The sequence below is a fragment of the Heloderma suspectum genome, chromosome 17 (assembly GCF_057233095.1).
Source record: "Heloderma suspectum isolate Gila_16-S chromosome 17, 16-S_ref, whole genome shotgun sequence".
In the NCBI taxonomy this organism is placed as follows: Eukaryota; Metazoa; Chordata; class Lepidosauria; order Squamata; family Helodermatidae; genus Heloderma; species Heloderma suspectum.
Window position 1 is genome coordinate 6,610,738 of NC_139474.1, and position 22,506 is coordinate 6,633,243.

Consider the following 22,506-nt stretch of genomic DNA (forward strand, 5'->3'; position numbering starts at 1 on the left):
ACTCTGGTCCTTCTTTAGAGGGCGATGCGTCTCACTTCAATGACTTCAAACGTACATTATGGTTTTCATGGTTGCAAACTGCCCAGAGAGACCTGGCCGTTGGGCAGCATATCAGTGTAATAAATAAATAAATGGCCTTACTCCCCCCGCCTGTTGGGGTTTTTTTTTGCACTTTAGATGGGAAATGTGTCTTACTTCATTTACATCGAAAGGCGTATGCCAACCATGCCACGTTTGGGGGCCCTTGTGCTCATTTTGTTGAGTTCTGGGCCTCTGAGAGAGAGAGAGAGAGAGAGAGAGAGAGAGCGCTTTGTATGTACGACTGAGCTTTCACTTCAGCCGCAGACTTGAACGCGCTTGGGTGGAGTCACAAGTCCGCTGCATCCTAGAGAAGTCAGGCAAACCGAGAGACATCCCAGGCGCTTGTGACAGAGCCACTCCTTTATTCCTTAAAAACAATAATCTCGCTGCCGTCTCTGAAGAGCCGGAGGAAAAAAGGGTGAGATTTGGGCTTGGGGAAGCGGAGTGAACGGCAACGAACTCCGCTGCTGATGGGCCAGGAATCTTTCCTTTTCCTTTTTGCCTTCAACGTGCCTCTCCTAAAGGAGAATTAACATCGAAAATTTAAACGAAACACAGGGGCTCAGTCGCGGTACATCTTCAGAAGGCAAGCCTTGAGCGTCCCCATATATCTCTCCCAGAGGGCTTGATGCCTGCAGGAGGAGAAAAGAAATGACACATCTTAGAACTTCAGTGAACTGAAAAAGGGGAGAAGAGCGTAAGAACATGAAAAGAGCCTCACTGCATCAGGCCAAGGGTACATCTAGTCACCTTTCCCACAGTGGCCAGATAGATGGCTATAGCAGCCTTTCCAAGATGGCATTGGAATCCCTCCCCCATCACCAGCATGGATCTGGAACAATGGGAGTTGTAGTCCCAGAATATCTGGAGACCTGCAGTTGGGAAAGGTTGGCCTACAGGAAGTCCACAACTTAAGAACCTAAGAAGAGCCCTGCTGGATCAGATTGAGGGTCCATCTAGTCCAGCATTCTGTTCACACAGCAGCTAACCAACTGCCCACGGGAAACCCACACGCAGGACACGAGTGCAACAGCAACTGGTGTGTGTAGGCAGACTGCCTCTGACACTGGCAGTAGCACATAGCCATCAGGACTAGTAGCCATTGATAGCCTTCTCCTCCATGATCTTATCTAATCCCCTTTTAAAGCCACCAAATTGGTGGCCACCAAATTAAAGCCACCAAATTGGTGGCCATCGCTATGTCTTGTGGTAGCGAGTTCCATAGTTTGACTATGCGCTGTGTGAAGTCCTTCCTTTGATCTGTCCTGAATCTCCTACCAATCAGTTTCGTAGTATTATCAGTAGTAGTATTATTAACAATTCTATACCGCCCCAGGGGGGAAGCTCTCTGGGTGATTTACAAAGGTTAACTCGGGGTTCTAGTATTATGACAGAGGGAGAAAAATGTCTCCCCATCCACTCTCTTCACACCACGCATAATTTTGCACAACTCTGTCACATCTCCCCTCACTCGCCATTTCTCCATGCTAAACAAACCCAGCTGTTGCCACCTTCCCTCATAGGGGAGTTGCTCCAGCCCCTTGGTCATTTTAGATGCCCTTTTCTGCTCCTGAAGAAAGCAGGACACGGGGACGGCAGCCCTCCTCTGCTCTTGTTCTCCAGCAAATGGGAGTGAGACGCATGCTGCCTCTGACTGCAAGGTTAGCAGGCAGGGGGCGCCAAATGTTTAGCTCAGTGGGCACATTTGGAAGTGTGTCGTGGGTGCTCTCACAAAATGGCTGTTATCGGGTGTGGCCTGTCTGTTTATAAAATGGCTGCCATGGTGGGGGGGTTGGCGGTGAGGTCTGCCCATTCAAAAACTGGGTGCCACAGTGAGCGTGGCCTGCCAGAAAAATACTCGTTTCCCAGAAGGCAAAGTGGTGGGACTCAAAGAAAGCCTCCCAGTTTAAAAAAATGTAATGATTAAAAAAAAAAAATCTTAAGAAATAGAATAAAAATCCGGAGAGAAAGGGAGCATGGCAGATGCCGAGTGAGGTGTCTAAAGACAAATTTGTAGCCACGGGGACCATGCTGAAGACCCTAGGCATGCGGCTATCAAAAATAGTCCTACTCTCCATGAATTTGCCTAATCCAACCTAAGCTGGTGGCCGTCGCTCCCAAAAGAGTCACTGTTCTTCGAAGAGAGCAGCAGGATTTTATGAGCACACTTGGCTCCACGTCCTGCCTCCTGAGCCACAGGGACTCTCTGGCAAAGGCAGTGAGGAGGGGGAGGAAGGAGGGCTGGCTCTCGTGTGGGGCTTGGAGCTTTGGAGGAGAATCTGGGGGGCGGGGGTGGGGACGAGAAAGGAACTGCTGGCAGTGGGTGCCCCCCGGAGTTCGCACGCACCTGAACGCATCCAGCGTGTGAGCGGAAGCCGCGTACTGCGTCAGGAAGAGGCGCACGTCGTTGGGGCTCCATTTGTCCGACCGAAAGGGCTCCACAAACTGCGAGGGAAAACAGCAAGCATCAAAGCAGAGACAGGGCAGGATGCCCCATAGACGAAAGGCAGGAAAAGAAACTGAATAGCGATCCCACGAGAGTCCCCGAACCGAGCCAAACACTGGTTTTTCTTTGCTTTCCATTTTAAGCCAGGTTGGGGATAGAAATCCCTTAGATAAAAGCATTAACCATGGCAGCACAACAGCCGGGGTATGAGGCCCGGAGGACAAATTCGGCCTTCCGGAGTTCCCCAGAAAACCACGCCCCCTTTCTCCAAGGCACGCCCCCTCACTACCAACCACCCATCATTTGGTGCTTCCTTGGATTTTTTCCAACCTTCCTGCAAGGTAGGACCGCTCTGGAACTAATTCCAACTCTCCTGCAAAATGGGACTGGCCAAACCAGGCCTTCCAGTCCCCCAAAATACCCAGTAGCCACCCTCCCAGGCCAAAAGGCACTAAAATTACCGCTGAGGTTATGCACTAACTAAAGGCTGGATCAAGGTTTATTAAGGTAAAAATAAAAGGGTAGAGGGGAAGGGAAGAAAGGAAGTAGCAAGTTGCACCAGAGGGGACAAAGCCAAATTACTTAAACATACACAGAGAGCTTCATAAATGCACACCCAACTACCTGGCCTATCCTTCACATACCCAAGTATGGGTCTCCTAGGACAGCAACCAGACATCAGCAGGTCCAGAACCACCAGGATGAAGGGAGACCCCGTGCTCTACCTGAGCCCTCTTTTAAAGCCCAGTCCTGGCAACCCAGGGCAGATTTTCCTTTAGCCAGCCCCTGGATGGACTGTCCTGGCCTCCAAGAGGCTGGAACTCCCCACCAAACCCAGCTGCTGTCACTCCCCATTTGCAGGGACTGCGCTTGGCCTCCAGCGAAGGGCAGAGGAGCCTGTAGATAACATCCTATTCCAGGTGGTTGCATTAGACGGGGCAACATGGCCTAATCTCAGGATGGAAAACAGGCCGCCATTCTTGACAAAAGCTCTTTTCCCTTTGATATCAAAGATGTCTCCTTTCTTCGTGTTGTCAGTGCTGATACTAGCGGTATGAACTCGGAGTTCTGCTGGATCCCAGCTATCGATTTCACGGGATCCTCCTTTCACCTCGTTCACAGGTTCGATTCCACCCGCACCCCGCTTCTGTGGGAAAGGTCTCCCAAAAGTTGTGAAATCCCTGTAACCCAGCGGTGTGGAACCTCTTTCAGCTCACGGGCCAAATTCCATTCCAGAGACGCTCTCGGGGGCCACGTTCCAGGGGTGGGTGGGGCCAAAAGCAAAAGGAGCAGAGTCTATATACAAAACATGCCAGCCTATCATAGCTTTTACTACCAGTAATGATGCCTTAGAAGAGGCATTTCAACCTCTGAGAATGGGGAAAAAACTGCACGAAACCTGGGAAAACACGAAACACTCCATCACTGGGGAAATGGCGGAGGCCACCTGGAGAACCCCAGAGTTTTAGCTTGGACCCTGATGTTCTACACCCCTGCTTTCAACACCAAGGCAGCTTTTCTCTCTCTCTCCACCCCCAGAACCCCGAGACCAGCAGCGTCTCTTTCCTTAACAGCCACCTCGATGAAGAGTCTGTTGAACCTGAAAGTGTGTTTCTTATTTTGGGACATTTTGTTTGACCCTAATGAAGGCACTGCTGGGCTGCATATGCTGGGCTGCTTCTTACGGGTCAACACAGCTACCTTTGCTTTCTTAACGTATCTGGAATCATCCTGCCCTGATGCATATCTATGGGGCGACCATGCTTGGAGTACTGTGTACAGCTCTGGTCACCGCACCTAAAAAGAGATATTGGAGAGCTGGAAAAGGGCAGAAAAGGGCAACTAAAATGATCGATGAGCAGCCGGTACCTGTGGGAGCGCCACCGTCCAGGAAGAGGGAGTGCCTGCTGCTTGTTGCTGCGGCTGCCACCACCGCTCTTCCTGTGGGCTTCTGCCTGGCAGACCGCCACTCCCTGCATGATCAGGGCCCCGGGTACTGAGCCGGCTGCTGCTGACTGTCATCACCTGTTCCTCCTTGGAGGGACCATATAAGCTGGCTGGCTGAGGTGGCCTGGGAGAGCCAGTATTGGTAAAGGGGATGCTTTGTTTTGATTTTTGTTTAACTGTTGGGGGGTGTTGTTGTGGGTTTTGGGGGGGTGTTGTTGTGTTTTTAGGGGTGGGTTGTTGTGTTTGTAAGGGTGGGTAGCCTGCTTGATAGGCAGGAGTGAGGGGGCATGTGTCCACCTGACAGAGGCAGTGGGGGGAACCAAAGGATGGCTGGGGCAGGCGTGACTCCACCTTCTGGCCTTCGTTTGCTGCTCTGCAACGCCAGGCCTGTTACCCAGAAAACATCCCTCATCCATGACACGATCCAGGATGAGGGTGCAGACCTGGCACGTACTACGGAGACCTGGCTGGCCGAGGCCACTGCTCCAACTCTGGTGGCCATGTGTCCAGCCGGGTTTTCATGCACACGGCAGCTGAGAGCTGGGGATCGGGGAGAGGGAGTGGCTGTTATCTACCAGGAGTTCTCGGTCTTCACCAGACCCCCTCTCCGGGAGACCAAGGTTGCTGAGTGCATGTACTGGAGGTTGGGCCCCAAGGGCAGTCTGGGGATTCTGCTCGTGTACTGCCCACCCCGCTGCATGACTGACTCCCTGGGCAAGGTGCTTGAGGTGGTCTCTGATGTGCGTGTACAGTCCCCTAACTTATTGGTGTTGGGGGACTTCAACGTACATTCGGAGGCCATCCTCATAGGAGCATCTCGGGACTTCATGGAGACCATGGCCTCCTGGGAGCTGCACCCTATTCCAACTGGGCCCACCCATGTAGCCGGTCATGCACTAGACCTTGTGTTTGTTTCTGGAGAAGCGGGGAGTGATCTGGAAGTCGGGGGTATATCCACCACCCCCTTGTCATGGTCAGATCACTATCTGGTGACGTGGACTTCTCGGTTCCACAACCCCTCCGCAGGGGTGGAGGACCCATTAAAATGGTCCGCCCCAGGCGTCTTATGAATCAGAATGGATCCTTGGGCGCGCTTGGAAATTCTCTGGAGCACGCAAATGGCCACTCGGTCGAGGCCCTGGTGGGTGGCTGGAATGCCGCAATCACTGGGGCATTAGATCGGGTGGCTCCGAAACGCCCTCTCCCCCTGAACAGGGCTCGGACTGCACCATGGTTCAATCCGCAGTTACGAGCCCTGAAACAGGAGGCGAGACGGCTAGAGTGCCGGTGGCGGAAGTCTCGCTCCGAAGATGATTGGACATGGGCTAGAGCTGTATCTTCAGCCTATCACATGGCAATGAAGGCAGCAAAAAAGGAATATTATGCTGCCTCCATCGCGTCTGCAGAGTGCTGTCCCAGGAGGCTGTTCCAAGTGGTCCGGAGCCTGGTCGGTCCAGTTGCTCCGGAACCGCTGGAGCATTCTAAGGCCTCCTGTGAGGCCTTGGCAAGGCACTTTGCAGATAAAATTGATCAGATCAGGAGTGTTACTCTGCACGCTGTGGATACAGTTAGTGAGCAAGAGGCGGCCTGTGGCAAACTGGTTTTGTGGGATCGGTTCCAGCTTCTTCCTCCTGATGAAGTGGACAAGGTGCTTTCATCTGTAAGGCCAGACCACCTGCTTACTGGATCCTTTCCTATCTTGGCTCATTATGGGCTGCAGAGAGAGACTGGGTGAGGGGATCAGGGTGGTGGTGAACGCCTCCCTTGAGGAGGGAGTGATGCCATCAGCCCTCAAGGAGGCAGTGATAAGACCGCTTTTAAAAAAGCCCTCCTTGGATTCCCAAGTTCTGAACAACTTTCGCCCAGTCTCGAATCTGCCATTTTGGGGCAAGGTGATTGAGTGGGTGGTGGCGGCGATGCAGTTGAAGGCACACTTAGAAGAAGCTGATTATCTAGACCCATTTCAATCGGGCTTCAGGCTTGGGCATGGGACAGAAACGCCCTCGGTCGGCTTGGTGGATGATATGAGGAGGGCTTTGGATAGGGGCGAATGCTCCTTCCTTGTTCTCCTCGACCTCGCAGCAGCTTTTGATACCATTGACCACGGTATCCTCCTGGACCGCCTGGAGGGATTGGGCATTGGAGGCACCGTATTACGGTGGTTCCAGTCCTTCCTCTCCGGCAGGTACCAGAGAGTAGCACTGGGAGAGGAGGTGTCAGACCCATGGCCGCTCACGTGCGGGGTGCCACAGGGTTCCATCCTCTCCCCGATGCTATTTAACATCTATGTGAAGCCGCTGGGGGCTATCATCAGGAGGTTTGGGCAGGGGGTGTCATCAGTATGCGGATGACATGCAGCTCTACCTCTCATTCAAATCTTCACCAAGGTTGGCCATAGAATCCCTGTTCAAATGTCTGGAGACGGTGAGTGGCTGGATGGGGAGGAACAAGCTGAAGTTGAACCCTGACAAGACCGAGGTACTTTTGGTGGGAGACAAGAGGAGGCTGGGGGATGTTGACCTGGTGTTGAATGGGGTACGGCTACCCTTGAAAGACCAGGTCTGCAGCCTGGGGGTCATTTTGGACTCCCAGCTGTCCATGGAGGCTCAGGTGTCAGCTGTGAGCTGGACAGCGCTGTATCAACTCCATCTGATATGGCGGCTGCGCCCCTGCCTTCCCGACCATCTGCACCCATCGGTAATACATGCCCTGGTCTCCTCTCGTCTAGACTACTGCAACACGCTCTATGTGGGGTTACCCTTGAAGACGGTTCGGAAGCTGCAGCCTTAAAGGCAGCCACCAGCGAGATCACATCACTCCAGTGCTGAAGGAGTTGCACTGGTTACCAGTTGTTTTTCGGGCCCAGTTCAAGGTGTTGGTTTTGACCTTTAAAACCCTATGCGGTTCCAGCCCAGCCTATCTCTAGGAGCACCTCCAGCAACACCAGACAGGCCGCTTAACAAGATCAGCCTCGGATGGTCTCTCTGTCCCATCAGCCAGGACAGCTAGGCTGGTGAGGATGAGGGAGAGAGCCTTCCCTGTGGTGGTCTGTGGAACTCCCTCCCTAGGGAACTCTACCATGCTCCCTCTTTAATGAGCTTCTGCCATGCATTAAAAACATGGTTGTTCAAGCAGGCTTTTGGGGTGGGTTAGGGTATTTTTAGAAATATGATGTTTTAATGTAAAATGTTATTGTTTTAAAACTGTTTGTATTGATGTACATCGCCCAGAGTGGCCAGGTGACCGGCCAGATGGGCGATTGAGAAATAAATAAATAAATAATCAATCAATCAATGGGCTCGAGCATCTCTCCTATGAGAGAAGGTTACAACATCTGGGATTGTTTAGCTTGGAGAAAAGGAGGGTCGGGGGAGATGTGATAGAGGTGTACAAAATTAGACATTCTTCTCTTTCTCTCACAATACTAGAACCGGGATCATCCCATGAAGCTGATTGATGGGAGATTCAGGTCAAATAAAAGGAAGGATGTCTTCACACAGTGCAGTTAAACTAGGGAATTCGCTGCCACAGGATGCAGTGATGGCCACCAATTTGGACGGCTTTCGAAGGGGACTGGACAAATTCCTGAGGAGAAGGCTATCAGTGGCCACTAGTTCTGATGGCTATGTGCTGCCTCCAGTACCAGAGGCTGTAAGCCTATGTACACCAGTTGCTGGGGAACATCAGCAGGAGGGTGCTGTTGTACTTATATCCTGCTCATGGGTTTCTGGTCGACAGCTGGTTGGCCACTGTGTGGACAGAATGCTGGACTAGATGGACCCTTGGTCTGATCCAGGAGGGCAATTATGGTCTTATGGAGCTTATCTCTTCTCTCTTTTTTTTCCCCTCTGTGACACCTTTGACAAAACCCGCTAGTTCCCTGCCATTTTGAAACTAAGCCAAAGCACGTGCCACAGAAGACACCACATCTTATTCTTTCCCTCTGTTTACCCACCCTGGAGAGGCAATGGTGGGGAAACCTCCTACCTTCTCCACCAGGTCGACGAAAAAGTCCCGGACATCTTTGCTGTGGGTGAGCTTCGAGGCAATGTTGATCAGGGCCCGAGAAAGGTTCTGTAAGGGGTGACGGGGGTGGGGGGTGTCACAGAGGGAGCTTTTCTCCCCTTTCCCTCCCGCACCCACCCCCACCCCTGCAACACCAAACCTCGCTTCCGGTCTTGATTGTGACTGGTTTTTCATTTCATTTGAATAGGAAAAGTGCGCATTTCTGAACACATTTTCACATGTGTACTTTCCCCCAATGTGTGAAAATGCGTATTTTTAATGCATTAACAACACGTTCAACGTTTGAACGGGTGGTATGCAGATGTCGCTTGAGGCAGACGGATATTTGGCTTGCTTTTGTTGAAGTTTATGTATAACTCTTAGAAAGCCATATTATAAATGCGCACACACATTTCATGGGCAGGCATTGAAACTGATATATTCAAACACGCTTTGCCGAAATGTTACAGTAAAAAAATAATTTTAAAAAGTGCACATTTTTCAAAAAATTCGCATTTTCCAATGCGGTCAAAAGTTTAGAAACGTGCATGCTTTTTTGGGGAGAAGCATGACCGTTCTGGGTTGCAAATGGCAAGTTCTGATATTTGCGAACAGAAACAAAATTCTCATCACTCCCGAGGGTTGCTGCCTTGAGGCACTCGGAAGGACAACTGCCCCCTCTGATGGCCAACAGAAAAGTAGCAGGCCATGCGGCAACAAAATTTGGGGCCGCCAGGAATTCCAAAGGAGGAAGGGACTCCCGGAAAGGGGGGTGGGGGTGCCAGGTCTCAAAACTAGGGAATGCATCCCAGTGTGGGTTCCTCACAGTTTCAACGGCGCACCTTAAAATTGGCTTCCATCTCGTTGTACACGGAGATCTTCCCCCGTAGGGACGTACACACCAGACTGGGTGGGGAGAGATAAAAGAGGAGCCGTCAGAGGAGGCCTGAAAAATCTCAGCACCCAAACCTATTTAGGAATGCGTGTTGGATTTGGACTTGGGAGACCCGGGTTCAAGTTCCGACTCGACCATGAAACCCACTTTGGGTCAGTCACTGCCTCTCTCAGCCTCAACTACCCCACAGGGTCGTTGTAAGGACAAAATGGAAAAGGAAGAGGACTATCTAAGCCACTTTGGGCTCTCCTTGAGGGCAGGGCCACCCAAATGCATTCTGACGCCTGAGGCAAAGAACAAGATGGCGTCCCCTCCCGCCTTTCCAAGTACGAAAGCAGACTGGGGCGGCAGTCGAATCTTTTTCTGATGCTGCTGATAAGCAGGGCCGGCCCTACCATGAGGCAAAGTGAGGTGGCCGCTTCAGGCAGCAGATGCTGGGAGGCGGCAGCAAGAAGTTGAAGGAGAGAGGTGTTTGTGCCACACGGCCTGCTGGCTTCAGCAACAAGGGACCCACTACTAATGTTGAGGTAAGATTCAGCTGCCAGTCCAGTCGGCTTTTGTACATGTACCACCTTGTCCTTTGCATCAGGCAAGAAAGGTGGCAGGCTCTCTCCTCCGCCACCTTGCTGCCGCCTCCTAGCAATTACCGCCTGAAGGAACCACCTCACTTTGCCTCATGGTAGGGCCGGCCCTGCTTGGGGGTGTGGCGATGGAGATACTCATGACGAATGCTTGCCCTTCAAAACTGACCACACCACCGCCTCAGACCTCCTTCCACACGACCCCAGCTGCCCCTTGCTCCAACTGCACTTTGATACTCTGCAAACACCTCTGACCCACAACCCCGTCTGTGGTACCTCTTGTGGAGATCTAACAAGTCTTTGTCCGCGATCAGGATCTTTAACTCCTTCAGGCCCTGCAAGAATTCCTTGTCGAGGTCGACGTCCATATCGTCTACATTACTATCTGCAAAGGAAAGACAGATGGTACGTGATCGACCAGGTAGATGCAATGGCTCAGGTCTTCCCGACGCCCATCATACGCCAGTTTATCTGGAAAATGTTTATTTTTACAGGAGAAACGGTGGCACAGAGGGATGGGAGAAGCGGGTGAGACAGAGTGATTTGACCACAAACTTGTGAAACGGACCCAGTAATTTGAGAGGATCTCAAATTTCACTGATTCATCAGCACGTTTACTTGGGAGTAAGACCCCATTAAACTCAAGGAACCTTAATTCAAAGAGGTCTTTAAATCAGATTTTAAGGTTAAATACAGTCAGGGCACAATTCCACGCATGCTTAGACAGAAAAAAAGTCCTACAACTCCTGGCATTCTAAGGTTAAATACAATCAGGGTGCAATCTTATGCATGCTTTGATAGAAAAAGTCCTACAACTCCCAGCATTCCCCAGCCAGCTGTGCTGGCTGGGGAATGCTGGGAGTTGTAGGACTTTTTCTTCTATCTAAGCATGCATAGGATTGCACCCTTACTCTCTTTGGCCTTAATGAGTTTCTCAACCTTGCAACACTACTCTAAAATGCATCTGTTTCCCAATTAGGATTTGTGTGCATGTTAGCTTGACGTTTTCTCCTTGGACCCATATAGCAGAGGGAACTGAAGAGCAAGTAGTATCGATTTGGCCCCACGGCATAAGTTTGTTTATTCCTGAGCTCTGCTATCATTCAATATATGTTAGGATTATGAACGATTTGGAACTCTGAGCCTCTCTTTCGTCAGATTTTTTCATTTTGATCAACAACGGACTTGTAGTTACGTTGTATATACTGAATTTAAAAATCCGGGAGCAAGTTGAAGGTCTGTAATATAAATTTTGTGTGTTGTTAAAGATTTCCCTGAAGAAAGACTGACATGTGGTCTGAAACACATTGGAACTGTTTATTTTTGTGGAATAAAATACCTCTTCTGTTTACCTCATTGCTTTCTGGCATCCTTTGCGGGATCTCCTATTTTCTTGGATTTTGCTTACTTCTGGTTAGACATGCATAGGATTGCACTGTTAATTTCCAGTTCCCCCCTTCCCACACAAAGGAGGACACAAGATGGGATGCCTTTTAAAACTTTGCCTCCACTTTCGAATAAAGCATTCTTGGGTTAACACCTCATAATGTTAGCATCTCACACATCCAAATGTGGGTTATTGTTGCATGCACTTAAACAAACCAGGATTTGTAAGCCAAGAACAAACCGTGGTTTAAGGCTGGTTTATGAATCACGGCTTGTTTCACAATAATCCTGGGTTTGGACATTATTAGAAGCTATCCCCTTCCTGGTTAGTTACTTCCCGTCATGTGAGCCGGAAAAATGGGCTTCATGCATGAGCACACTACTCATTCACATCTTGGTTTACTAAATAATAATCTTTGGGAGGGGTCCCCAGGGCACCCCATAAGTAAGACTTACTTCCAAGTGTTTACTTGGAAGCAAGTGCTAGTGTGATCAATGGAGCTTACTCCCTAGTGAGTTTAGGACAACAGCACAAGATTAATGCTCGTTGTGAAGAATTTGGAACTGGCACTGCAGACCCCCCAAAATGCACATATTTGGGACAATTTGCGGGGGTCATCATTCCAAATATAGAGATAGAGTTTGAGGAATCAAAGAATCCACTTCAATGGTTCTTCTGGATCTGCCTCAGCTGCCAACACCGAACATCTGGCTCAGAGATATATCTGTTAAAGGCCAAACCTGAATACCTTCTGAGAGCATGGTTAAGATTTTCCATTTGAGCTGGATTTGGGAATTCTTAATTTCTATAGGACATTTATAATTTATTTGGGTATTGTTTTTAATGTTCTTTTTTTAAACCATATTTTCTTTTAAAAACCAAAAAATATTGGGGGGAAAAGTAACACTGAAACTCAAAAGAAAAAAAAGATAACTTTCCAAGCTATCTTTCATAATCACAATGAGGACTAGAACCTTGTTTGGGCCAAACTCACCCACTGCTCCCAAAGTCCAGTTCTGAATCATCTGCTCAGCACAGTATGCAAAATCTTCGAACGTCAAGTACTGCAGCTTCTTTTTACCTGTCTCAAAGCGGCTGTTGGCGAAGAAGACGATTGCCGCATAATCCCTGAAAAGACAGAGGGGGCAGGGGTTGGGGGTTTGGCACTATGTTACGCTTTTATTTTTTAAGAGCTGTTCCACTACATATCACAGCCTTCTCCCTACTGCCCAGAACCTGTTTTGTGGAACATCCAAGCCAAGCGACCCACAACCTGGGCCTCCCCATTCAGGCCAGGTGAGGTGATGGGACCTCCCCTCTCAGGTCAGCTGGGGTTGCTGTGGCACAATGCCACAGCAAGCTCACGACATCGCACCCAAGCCTCTTCCTCCCCAGTCCCTCACCTGGCCAGCCGGTCCGAGAGCAGGAAATGCTGTTGGATGTTTTCCACCAGCGACCCACGGAGCTCTTCGACGGCCTTGAAGACCCGCTTGAAGTTGTCAAACTGAAATAGAGCAGAAACGGTCAGGGCGTGGGTACATAACGGGCTTAAACTGGTTTAATAATCACTCCTCTCCCACAGGGAACTGAAGTTCGGTGAGGTTACGGATGGGGAAACCAACGTGGTGCCCATAAACACCTGTTTTGGTACCCATCAGGCTCTCTGCCCCCTCTGGATTTTTATTTTATGTCTTAAGATTAGTTATTATTAACTGGGAGGCTGGCCTGCTGCAAAGCAAAGTGCTGCCCTCCAGGGCCATCTTTATTTGGGTTCAACAGAGTTGTTTTGTGTTTTGGAGCTCAAAGCCCTCCTCTGCCTTGTACTTAGGTTCATGGGAGAGATCGTTTCCTTTTACTCTTACTGGTTTACCTTCTGGGAAATAAGTGTTTTGTGACCAGGCATGGACACCATGATAGCCATTTTATGAATGGGCAACGCTCCCGATAGCAGCCATTTTGAGAGAGTGCCCACAACACTCAAAATTCCAAATGTGTTTACCCACAAAGGTTGAGGATCCCTGAGCCAAGCAACAATCCCAAGGCTATTTGGGGGGGGGGGGGAGTGGATTGGTCATGGCAATTTAAACCGGTATAAAACTGATATAGTATAAAAACTGGTATAAAAGCGATACGGTTTTAGTGAGACACCTCCCCCAGTAATAAAGGAACCCAGCAGACATAGCTGGACCAAACTCTGTGAAATAGCACAAGGGATGAGGAATGCAACCTCTTCCTGTTCCTCGGTTGCCAGGGACAATCGACAAATATGATTCTGTCATGAAATGACTGAAGCCTCAAATACCAGGCTAACGTGAGGAGCGGAACTTAGATTATCCAGCAGCTTTTGAACTCCCCAAATGTTCTTGGCTCGAAAAAAGTATCAAAATAGAGACATAAAATGGTGTATTTTGGGAGTGTGTTTCGGGGGGAGATAAGGCATCTAAAATGGCACGGGGGGGGATAGAGCACCTAAAATGGTGCATTTGGGGGGAGGGGAGATAAGGTGCCTAAAATGGCACATCTGGGGGCGGGGAAGGGAAGATAAAGCACCTACAATTGGGCAGTTGTGCCATTTTAGGGGTCTTATTCCCCCCCCACACACATGTGGGGGAGGGGGGGATAGACACCTAAAATGGTGCATTCTGAAACTAAATGCCTATATATATATATATATGCATAAAATGTATACTTAAAAGCAAAACTGTTCACACAGATTAAAAATATATTCACAGATCGCTGCGGAAACAGGACGAGAAGTTCAGAGAGGCTGGCGGGGTCAGCCGCAAGCGTGGAAGGGTACCTGCCGACGGCAGCTCTTGAGGGTCACCCCGGTCTTGACGCTGATGTCGTCCAGGTCTTTCTTGGTGCCCTTCGAGAGTTTCTTGCCCAGCACCTCCCGCACGAAGGCCTCGTCGAAGGCATAGTACCTGGAGCCGGACAGAGGTGGCAGCAAGGAACAGCAAGAGACCGCTAAACACGCATAGGATCGCGCCCTTACTTATTTAGTCGGTGAACGCAGGCCAAGCAAAATAAGCCCACAAAAGTTACCAGCCTGCAGAACAAGACCAAACCCACTCATCTGCTGTGATCTAGCAGAGGACGACTGCAATCCTATGCAGGTTGCAGAAGACGGGGCTTCTCTCCCTGTCAGCCTTCGTGGTTTCTACACTGGGCACAGAGGAATACTTGGTCCCCTTTCCCCTAGCCCGCACGCTCGCCTGCATGTCGTTCTGTGTCGCCTATGGCGACCAGGGGAGTAGTTACATACAAGGCTGGTTCAGGCTTCACGTCTTTAGCCCCACCCAAACCTGCAAAGCAGCTGCCTCACTCCTGCCCCCAGCCTGTGCCTTTCCTCCAAGACACCCCCCCGGGGGTTTGCCCCCCCGTCCCTGTCTCTTTTCCCTCCCCGGCCCTCTTTCCCGAACCGCCCCACCTCTCAATCAGCATGGTCTGGCGACAGGGCGGGATCTGGAACAGCAACTGGTTCAGCAGCTTGGGGGGTGAGTGGAGGAGACGCTCCAGCATGTAGAATGTGCGGTAGTGGTCCATTGTGTCGCTCTGCAGCACGTCCACCGTGGCCCCCGTCTGCTCCAGGATCCCGCTGCGCAGGCGGAGCGTCACCGCATCATTCACTGCGGGACAGCGAAGGGCTGAAGGCACAGGCGTAGCAGGAAACCTACCGCTGCGACGGGTGGGATTTATTTACGCGAAACATTTAGATCCTGCCACCCCCAACTGGCGCCCTCCAGACGTGCTGGACTACAACTCCCAGCATCCCCTGCCAGCCCGGCTGGCGGGGGATGCTGGGAGTTGTAGCCCAGCACCTTTGGAGGGCCCCAAGTTGAGGAAGTCTGGTTTAAATCCTGGCTTTCCCAAAACTTCCAGGCAGCTATCAAAGAAACACAATCAATGCAATAAAATGATGCAGATAGATGCAGAAAATGAAGTAATAAAATGAAATGATGCAGGAAATGGTGATAGATGCAGAAAAGAAATGCAGTAACAACACAATCAAGGGGTAGACTCCAATGCTAGTCCTACGCAGAGTAGACCTGTTGAAATGAAGGGGGCCTAAATGAGTCACGACCCACTTAAGTCCCATTCATTTCAGTGGGATCCACTCTACATAGGCCTAACATTGGGTACGACCCAAGATAAACTAAAACGTCATGACTTAAAGCAGCATGCCGCCTGTGGCCACTGGGGGTGATGGGCGATGTAGTCCCACATATTGGGCACCAGGTTCAGGGCAGATAACAGGAAGGACGTCTTCACACAGAGCATAGTGAAACTATGGAACTCGCTTCCACATGATGTAGTGACGGACACCAGTTTGGATGGCTTTAAAAGGGGATTAGATAAAATCATGGAGGAGAAGGCTATCAATGGCTACTGGTCCTGGTGGCTATGTGCTACCTCCAGAAGCAGAGGCAGTCTGCCTATGCACAACAGTTGCTGGGGAACATGGGCGGGAGGGTGCTGTTGCGCTCGTATCTTTCTTGTGGGTTTCCTGTGGGCAGCTGGCTGGCCACTATGTGAACAGAACGCTGGACTAGCCTGACCCTTAGCCTGATCCAGCAGGGTTCTACTTATGTTCTTAGGTTGGCTGCATCAGACCCGACCCACCCACCCCCTAAAAAAGGAAGGTGAGGGTAGACCGAACCGACGCTTCCAGCCTTACCCGAGTAGCCATCCAGCCAGAGTTGGTAGACCTCTTCGTCGATCAGGGTGGTGTTCCCCACAAAGATGTCCAGATTGCTGGTCATGGCCCACGGGGCTTGGGCCCTTCTGGCTCGAGACCCGTCACTGGCTTGCCAGCTCCCGGCTGCACCCGAGGGCCTCCGGAGATCAGAGGGGCAGCTGCAGAGGGAACAAAGGAAGGCCCTCCCCAGTCCACGAATGCTGTTCACCCACCCGCCACGGCTCCCTGCTCCCGCAGCTCCAAGGTGTTCGACAGCACGTGCACGGGACTGTACCTTTATGCAGGGGGTGCCTCCCAGGCCGACAACCTCACCATCCTGACCCCAATTTCATGATTATTGCCGATTCTTTGGTTTATAAGACCACCTCCATTGTCCCCACCTGCAGCATTCCTGCAGGCTGAACTGAGGGTGGTGAGAGGAAGACAAGGGCCATTGCACCAGCCCTGCAGAAAAAACTATTTTTTCCTCTTCCCTCCCCATCTTTTTTTCCCCGTTGTTTGTCGTGCCTTTTGAGATTGTAAGCCTGCAGGGGCGGGGACTGTCTTGTTTGACCGATTATATATAAAAGCTCCTGGTGCATTTTTGGCTGAGGAGCGGGATAAAAACAGTTTGAATAAATAAATAAATTGTGTTTTATTCTCTTTTCAGAGTTATTGCAAACACCCTGGACATTTAGAATTGAAGAGCGGTGCCTTAGAAACACTTAATAATAAAATGCCATCTTCCTAACCAATTGCAGAGCAAGGGGAAGAGATGGGTTTAAAAAAAAACAAAAAACCCATAAGCACACTAAATACTGCATCCAGTTTTTAAAATAATTTCCTTATATGTTTATTAATTTGATTAAATGCACCCTCTGCCATCAGGTGTCCTGGGTGATGTACAATATCATTGAACATTTCCGTATTCTGAAAGATGCTTTTAAAAAAAGAGAAGTGTAGATATGGGGAGGAGGGCAAAGCTGTGCTAAAAGGGAGTCAATGGGGTGCAATCCCATGCATGTTTAGACAGAAAAAGGTCTTACGACTCCCAGCATTCCCCAGCCACTATGGGGGAAAAGGGTCCTATGACTCCCAGCATTCCCCAGCCACCATGCGGGGGGAGGGGAGTCCTACGACTCCCAGCATTCCCCAGCCACCATGCGGGGGGAGGGGAGTCCTACGACTCCCAGCATTCCCCAGCCACCATGGAGGGGGGGAGAAAGTCCTACGACTCCCAGCAGTCCCCAGCCACCATGGGGGGGGGGGGGAGAAAGTCCTACGACTCCCAGCAGTCCCCAGCCACCATGGGGGGGGGGGGGAGAAAGTCCTACAACTCCCAGCAGTCCCCAGCCACCATGGGGGAGGGGGGGAGAAAGTCCTACGACTCCCAGCAGTCCCCAGCCACCATGGGGGGGGGGGGAGAAAGTCCTACGACTCCCAGCAGTCCCCAGCCACCATGGGGAGGGAGGAGAAAGTCCTACAACTCCCAGCAGTCCCCAGCCACCATGGGGAGGGAGGAGAAAGTCCTACGACTCCCAGCATTCCCCAGCCGCCATGGGGGGGGGGGAAAGTCCTACGACTCCCAGCATTCCCCAGCCGCCATGGGGGGGGGGGAAAGTCCTACGACTCCCAGCATTCCCCAGCCACCATGGGGGGGGGGGGAGAAAGTCCTACGACTCCCAGCAGTCCCCAGCCACCATGGGGAGGGAGGAGAAAGTCCTACGACTCCCAGCAGTCCCCAGCCACCATGGGGAGGGAGGAGAAAGTCCTACGACTCCCAGCATTCCCCAGCCGCCATGGGGGGGGGGAAAGTCCTACGACTCCCAGCATTCCCCAGCCGCCATGGGGGGGGGGAAAGTCCTACGACTCCCAGCATTCCCCAGCCGCCATGGGGGGGGGAAAAGTCCTACGACTCCCAGCATTCCCCAGCCGCCATGGGGGGGGGGAAGTCCTACGACTCCCAGCATTCCCCAGCCGCCATGGGGGGGGGGGAAGTCCTACGACTCCCAGCATTCCCCAGCCGCCATGGGGGGGGGGAAAGTCCTACGACTCCCAGCATTCCCCAGCCGCCATGGGGGGGAGGAAAGTCCTACGACTCCCAGCATTCCCCAGCCAATACAGCTAGCTGTCTAACACTGGGAGCCGTAGGGCTTTTTTCTGTCTAAACATGCACCCTTTCTTTTTCTCTCTCTCTCTCTCTCTCTCTCCCCTCCTATCTGAAGAGGAAGGCAGTCTGCCTATGCTCAGATGCATTTTGCCCTTAGATCCTTCCCCAACAGGTTTTGCTGCAGGAAGGTGGCGCTCTGCACATGCTCAGAGGCACCCAGCCCGAAGCACCACCATCTTTAGGGGAAAGGCGCGCCTCCAAAGGCGCTGCACCACCACCCCACCCTCCCCATGCCTGCACCGCCCCCCCAGCGCCCCCTTTCGCGCAGAGAACCCAGGAGTCCTGGCTCCGAGCCCCCACCCCTTTGCTCTCCTTCTGCCAACAAACGACCCACCTCCATCCCGCTGCCTTGGATAGAGCCTTTTCACATGACCCCGCTGGAGAGATCCTCTTCCGGGTCACGCCTGAGCTGGACGTTCTGCGCACGCGCCGCCCTGCCCAGCGCCTCAAGTCTTTGTTCTCCATCTTTAGGACGGGCAAGGCAGGGCAGTGCCACCTATGGGTTAAAGCTCATTGGGGGCCGCTGGAGTAGGAATCTTCCCTGATGAGTCTGAGGACTAGGGGCTTTGTTGCCAAGCGCTGCACGTCTGTGTTTCCTTAGCTCTTTTAGGGTTAAAAAAAAGAGAGGCCCTACTGAAATGCATGGGAATTGAGGTAGTTGTGACTAACTGAAGTCCCATTCATTTCAATGGCTTTACTCTAAGTAGGACTTATGTTGGATTCTACCCTTAAAATCCTCATTTATTCACCAATAACACCACTTTTCAGTGGGGTGACAAAAAAAAAAACCCTTTACTATTCTTGCAAGGAAAAACGAAGACAGCTGTGTCAGCCCTAAAGAAAATCCCAAGAGCCATATTAGTGTAATGCCTTTATTGGGGCCAACTCAGAAGATCGCAAGAAATGTGCAAGCTTTTGATATTCTCCCCATCCCGCCCGTCAACTTGCTTTTTGTAACTTCTGGGCTGAAGAGATCTGCAGATCTCGAAAGCTTGCATTTTTTTAAAGTGATCTTTGAGCTGGCCTAATAAATGTATTACATTCAAAAATAGGGATTTTGACATTATTCTTCCAGGCTCCTTTCAAATTTATTTATTTATTTTTATACCTCCCCATAGCTAAAGCTCTCTGGGCAGCTCACAACAATTAAAACCACAAAATACCAGACAATAAAATACGGATGATAAAATCCAATATAAAAGTTTAAAACTACAATACAGAAATAAAAACGGGGAATAAACGAAGGTCTGATAATGCACAAGAGACCCAGCAGACTTGAAAGCAATGGGACTGGTGGGTTTGTAATACCCTTCCCTAACCGGCCGCCCTCCAGATGTGTTGACTGCAATTCCCATCATCTGCACACAGCATAGCCAACACATCTGGAGAGCCCCAGGTTGCAGAAGGCTGGTCTACAACATTTTCACAGATTAAATTTAACAGGTGATCAGCCTTCCCCAACCTTGGGCTGAAGCCAGAAATTCAACCGGTGTGGCTTTCTGCAGCAGTGCAATGCAGTCATGTGGGGAAGCTTCACCTGTTGAGCTTCGGTGTTGCCGCCCTACTTTCAAAGGGACAGGAGCCCCGCCAGGCATCGTGGGTGGGATGGAACAGCTCCAAGTCCCTTGACATGCCTGTGTGGGTGGGAAGAAAAGGCCTTTGTCTTTCTCAGGGGCATTGGCACGGGTGCTGTTGATCAGGCCGGGCGCGAGAGAAGTTGTGGGCCGCAGTGGGTTGGCTGCTGTATGTCTCCATAGGTCACTGATTCCAGAGCACAAGAGCATTTTTTGGAAGCAGAGAAAAGAGAAGCCCAAAGAGTCCATGGGCAGGAGCAGCCGTACCAGGAGGCAAAGGGAAGCAACTATCTGTTCGGGTGTCCTCAGGAAGGCTGAACAGGACATTGCATTGATGTCATTTTTAAATTCTATGTAGGGCGCTTATTGGCCAGTCGTCTGCAAAAATCTGCCCAAGCATCTGACAGAGTTCAACAACAATTTGCAGGGAGGGGCCATGGCTTGATGGTAGAACATATATTTTGTGTGTAGAAGGTTTCAGGTTCAATCCCCAGCATCTCCAGGTAGGGCTGGAAAAACACCTGCCTGAACCCCTGGAGAGGCACTGCTGCCAGTCAGTGTCGACAATACTGGGCTAGCTGGAACCAGGTTCTGGCTTTGCATAAGGCAGCTTCCGATGCTATTTAAATCAGCCCTTTATTCAGAATCATGAGGACTAGAATCTTTCTTCTTTTTAGGGGAAGGGCCATAGCTCAGTGGGAAAGCACAGGCTTTGCATGGAAAAGGTCGAATTCCTGGCTTCTCCAGGTAGGGCTGGGGAAAAAAGACTCCTGCCAGAAACGGAGACTTCGCTGCCAGTCATAGTAAGCCACAACTGTCTAGATGGACGGATAGTCTGACTAGGTATAAACAGCTTCCAAATTTAAAAAATTGCCATTAAAATTAGTGAATCTTAAAAGAATTCACCAGAATACAAAAAAACACCAGAACAATGAAATAATGTGCTAGCATAAAAACGACACAGCCAATCACCAAATGCTGGGCAAATAGGAAGTTAGCTGGCACCAAAAAGCAAACAAAAATTGCCCTTGTGGTGGGGGGAATTCCAGAGATGAGGTGCCACAACAGAAAAGGCCCGGTCTCCTGGTTAATAATATCGACTTTGTTGTTGCAAGTTTACTTAGAGCAGCTTTTTTTTTTTTTAAGTGATTTGCAGCAAACTGGAAGAAAGTTCCTTCATCGACATCTGTACAGCATGGCAGAATATGGAATATTGCAATTTTATCAAAATTAACTTGTTACAGAAGATCAACTTACGGATAACAGACAAATACTTTTATTGAAAGACTTGTTTTGGAATAGTAAATACCACGATAAAATCCAACTTAAATTGTCTTTTCTTTACGGTAAAGTATTTCTTGTGTTTTCTATTCTGCATCTCTTGTTGACTCTTTTACTATAGTATAACCTGTTCTTTTTTTAAAAAAATATTTTCATAATAATCAAAAAGGAATGGCCCTGTCTCCCACCTTTATCCACCTTACTCCAAAGGGATGTTCTTTGACAGGAAAACATACAGGTGAAAGCCAATTTAACTTGTTTGTTGTTTATACTGTTTTAAAATTTATTTCAAAAAAGATTTCACTAATCTGAAATGTTCACTAATTTTCTAAAATAAAAACAAACATCCACACAAACAAACAAAAGAGAAAACTACATAAAGTTTAATGTCTTACTATAGGATTCATACTAGATAATATATTTGATGGAGAACCCAATTTATTTGCATTCCCCGAAGCTTTTCTTTTAATTTTGCCACAGTGAGAGGCACAGTGAGAAATCTCTCATTCTATAAAACCCTTTTTGTTTCCATTTTGCGTATTCCTCTTCTTTATCAACATGGGCAAAATTTGGCAACAAGAATGGAAGCAATGGAGATAATTCCCAGAACTTATTTGTACAATTTATAGGCCACCCTCAAACATAAGTTCTTTGGGCAGCTTACAAAATAAGCCAAGAATAATGAATGAATGAATGAATGAATGATCTAATTCCAGCATCAATAAATCAGATTTGATTTAGAGTATTTATTAACCACTCTTCACCCATGCAAGGTATTTTTCTCTCTCTATGTTGGCTTTCCCCAACCTGGTGCCCTCCGGATGTTTTGGACTACAACTCCCAGCACTCCTGACTATTGGCAATGCTAGCTAGGGCTGATGGAAGATGAAGTCTGCTATTATAGCATATAGCAGAGGTGTTGAACCTCTTTCAGCCCAGGGGGCAAATTCCATTTCAGATAAGCTCTCCAGGGGCCGCCTTCCTGTGGTGGGTGGGGGCAAAGGGAGTGGAGCCAGAAATACAAGGAACAGTCTATTTTAGCTCAGTGCTAAAACTGCACAAAAACTGCACAAAAACCAGGAAACCAAATGATCGATGGTTGAGGGGAAAGGGGTGGGGTCATCTCAGCAACCACACAGGGCTGGATTGAGATCCCATCGCTGGAGCTGGGCTATAAGGAAGGCTGAGCGCCGAAGAATTGATGCTTTCCAGCTGTGGTGCTGGAGAAGACTCTTACGAGTCCCCTGGACGGCAAGGAAGTCCAATCAGTCAATCCTAAAGGAAATCAGCCCCGAGTGCTCATTGGAAGGACAGATGCTGAAGCTGAAGCTCAAATATTTTGGCCACCTAATGCAAAGAGAAAACTCTCTGGAAAAGACCCTGATGCTGGGAAAGACTGAAGGCAAAAGGAGAAGGGGACGGCGGAGGATGAGGTGGCTAGATAGCATCACCGATGCA

At 49.9% G+C, this 22,506-nt stretch overlaps 1 protein-coding gene across 5 annotated transcripts; it reads right to left on the reverse strand.

The window, feature by feature from the left end:
• Positions 1 to 297: 297 nt before the first annotated feature.
• Positions 298 to 18,563, reverse strand: FIBP (FGF1 intracellular binding protein). 5 transcript variants are annotated; one of them, XM_084824030.1, is made up of 12 exons: positions 18,494 to 18,563; positions 16,319 to 16,390; positions 16,024 to 16,202; positions 14,776 to 14,974; positions 14,143 to 14,269; positions 12,746 to 12,846; positions 12,337 to 12,470; positions 10,232 to 10,340; positions 9,322 to 9,385; positions 8,462 to 8,548; positions 2,429 to 2,526; positions 298 to 713 (listed from the first exon to the last, which is right to left on the reverse strand). In XM_084824030.1, the coding sequence occupies exons 3-12, from the start codon at positions 16,106 to 16,108 to the stop codon at positions 644 to 646; spliced, it is 1,074 nt and encodes a 357-aa protein (XP_084680156.1). In that variant the 5' UTR covers positions 16,109 to 16,202; positions 16,319 to 16,390; positions 18,494 to 18,563; the 3' UTR covers positions 298 to 643. The 5 variants fall into 5 exon arrangements, with proteins under 5 accessions (XP_084680156.1, XP_084680154.1, XP_084680155.1 ...); XM_084824028.1 differs by having other exon boundaries at positions 16,319 to 16,447; XM_084824029.1 differs by lacking the exon at positions 18,494 to 18,563 and adding an exon at positions 17,750 to 18,140 and having other exon boundaries at positions 16,319 to 17,209.
• Between the last annotated feature and the right edge of the window lie 3,943 nt (positions 18,564 to 22,506).

Bases quoted from the DNA above. Each gene is read 5' to 3' on its own strand.
- FIBP (XM_084824027.1), bottom strand. From the start codon at position 16,108: ATGACCAGCAATCTGGACATCTTTGTGGGGAACACCACCCTGATCGAC. The intron at 14,975-16,023 runs GTAAGGCTGGAA...GCTGTCCCGCAG, and splicing joins CTGGCTGGATGGCTACTCGG to TGAATGATGCGGTGACGCTC. The intron at 14,270-14,775 runs GTGGGGCGGTTC...GTCCGGCTCCAG, and splicing joins CAGACCATGCTGATTGAGAG to GTACTATGCCTTCGACGAGG.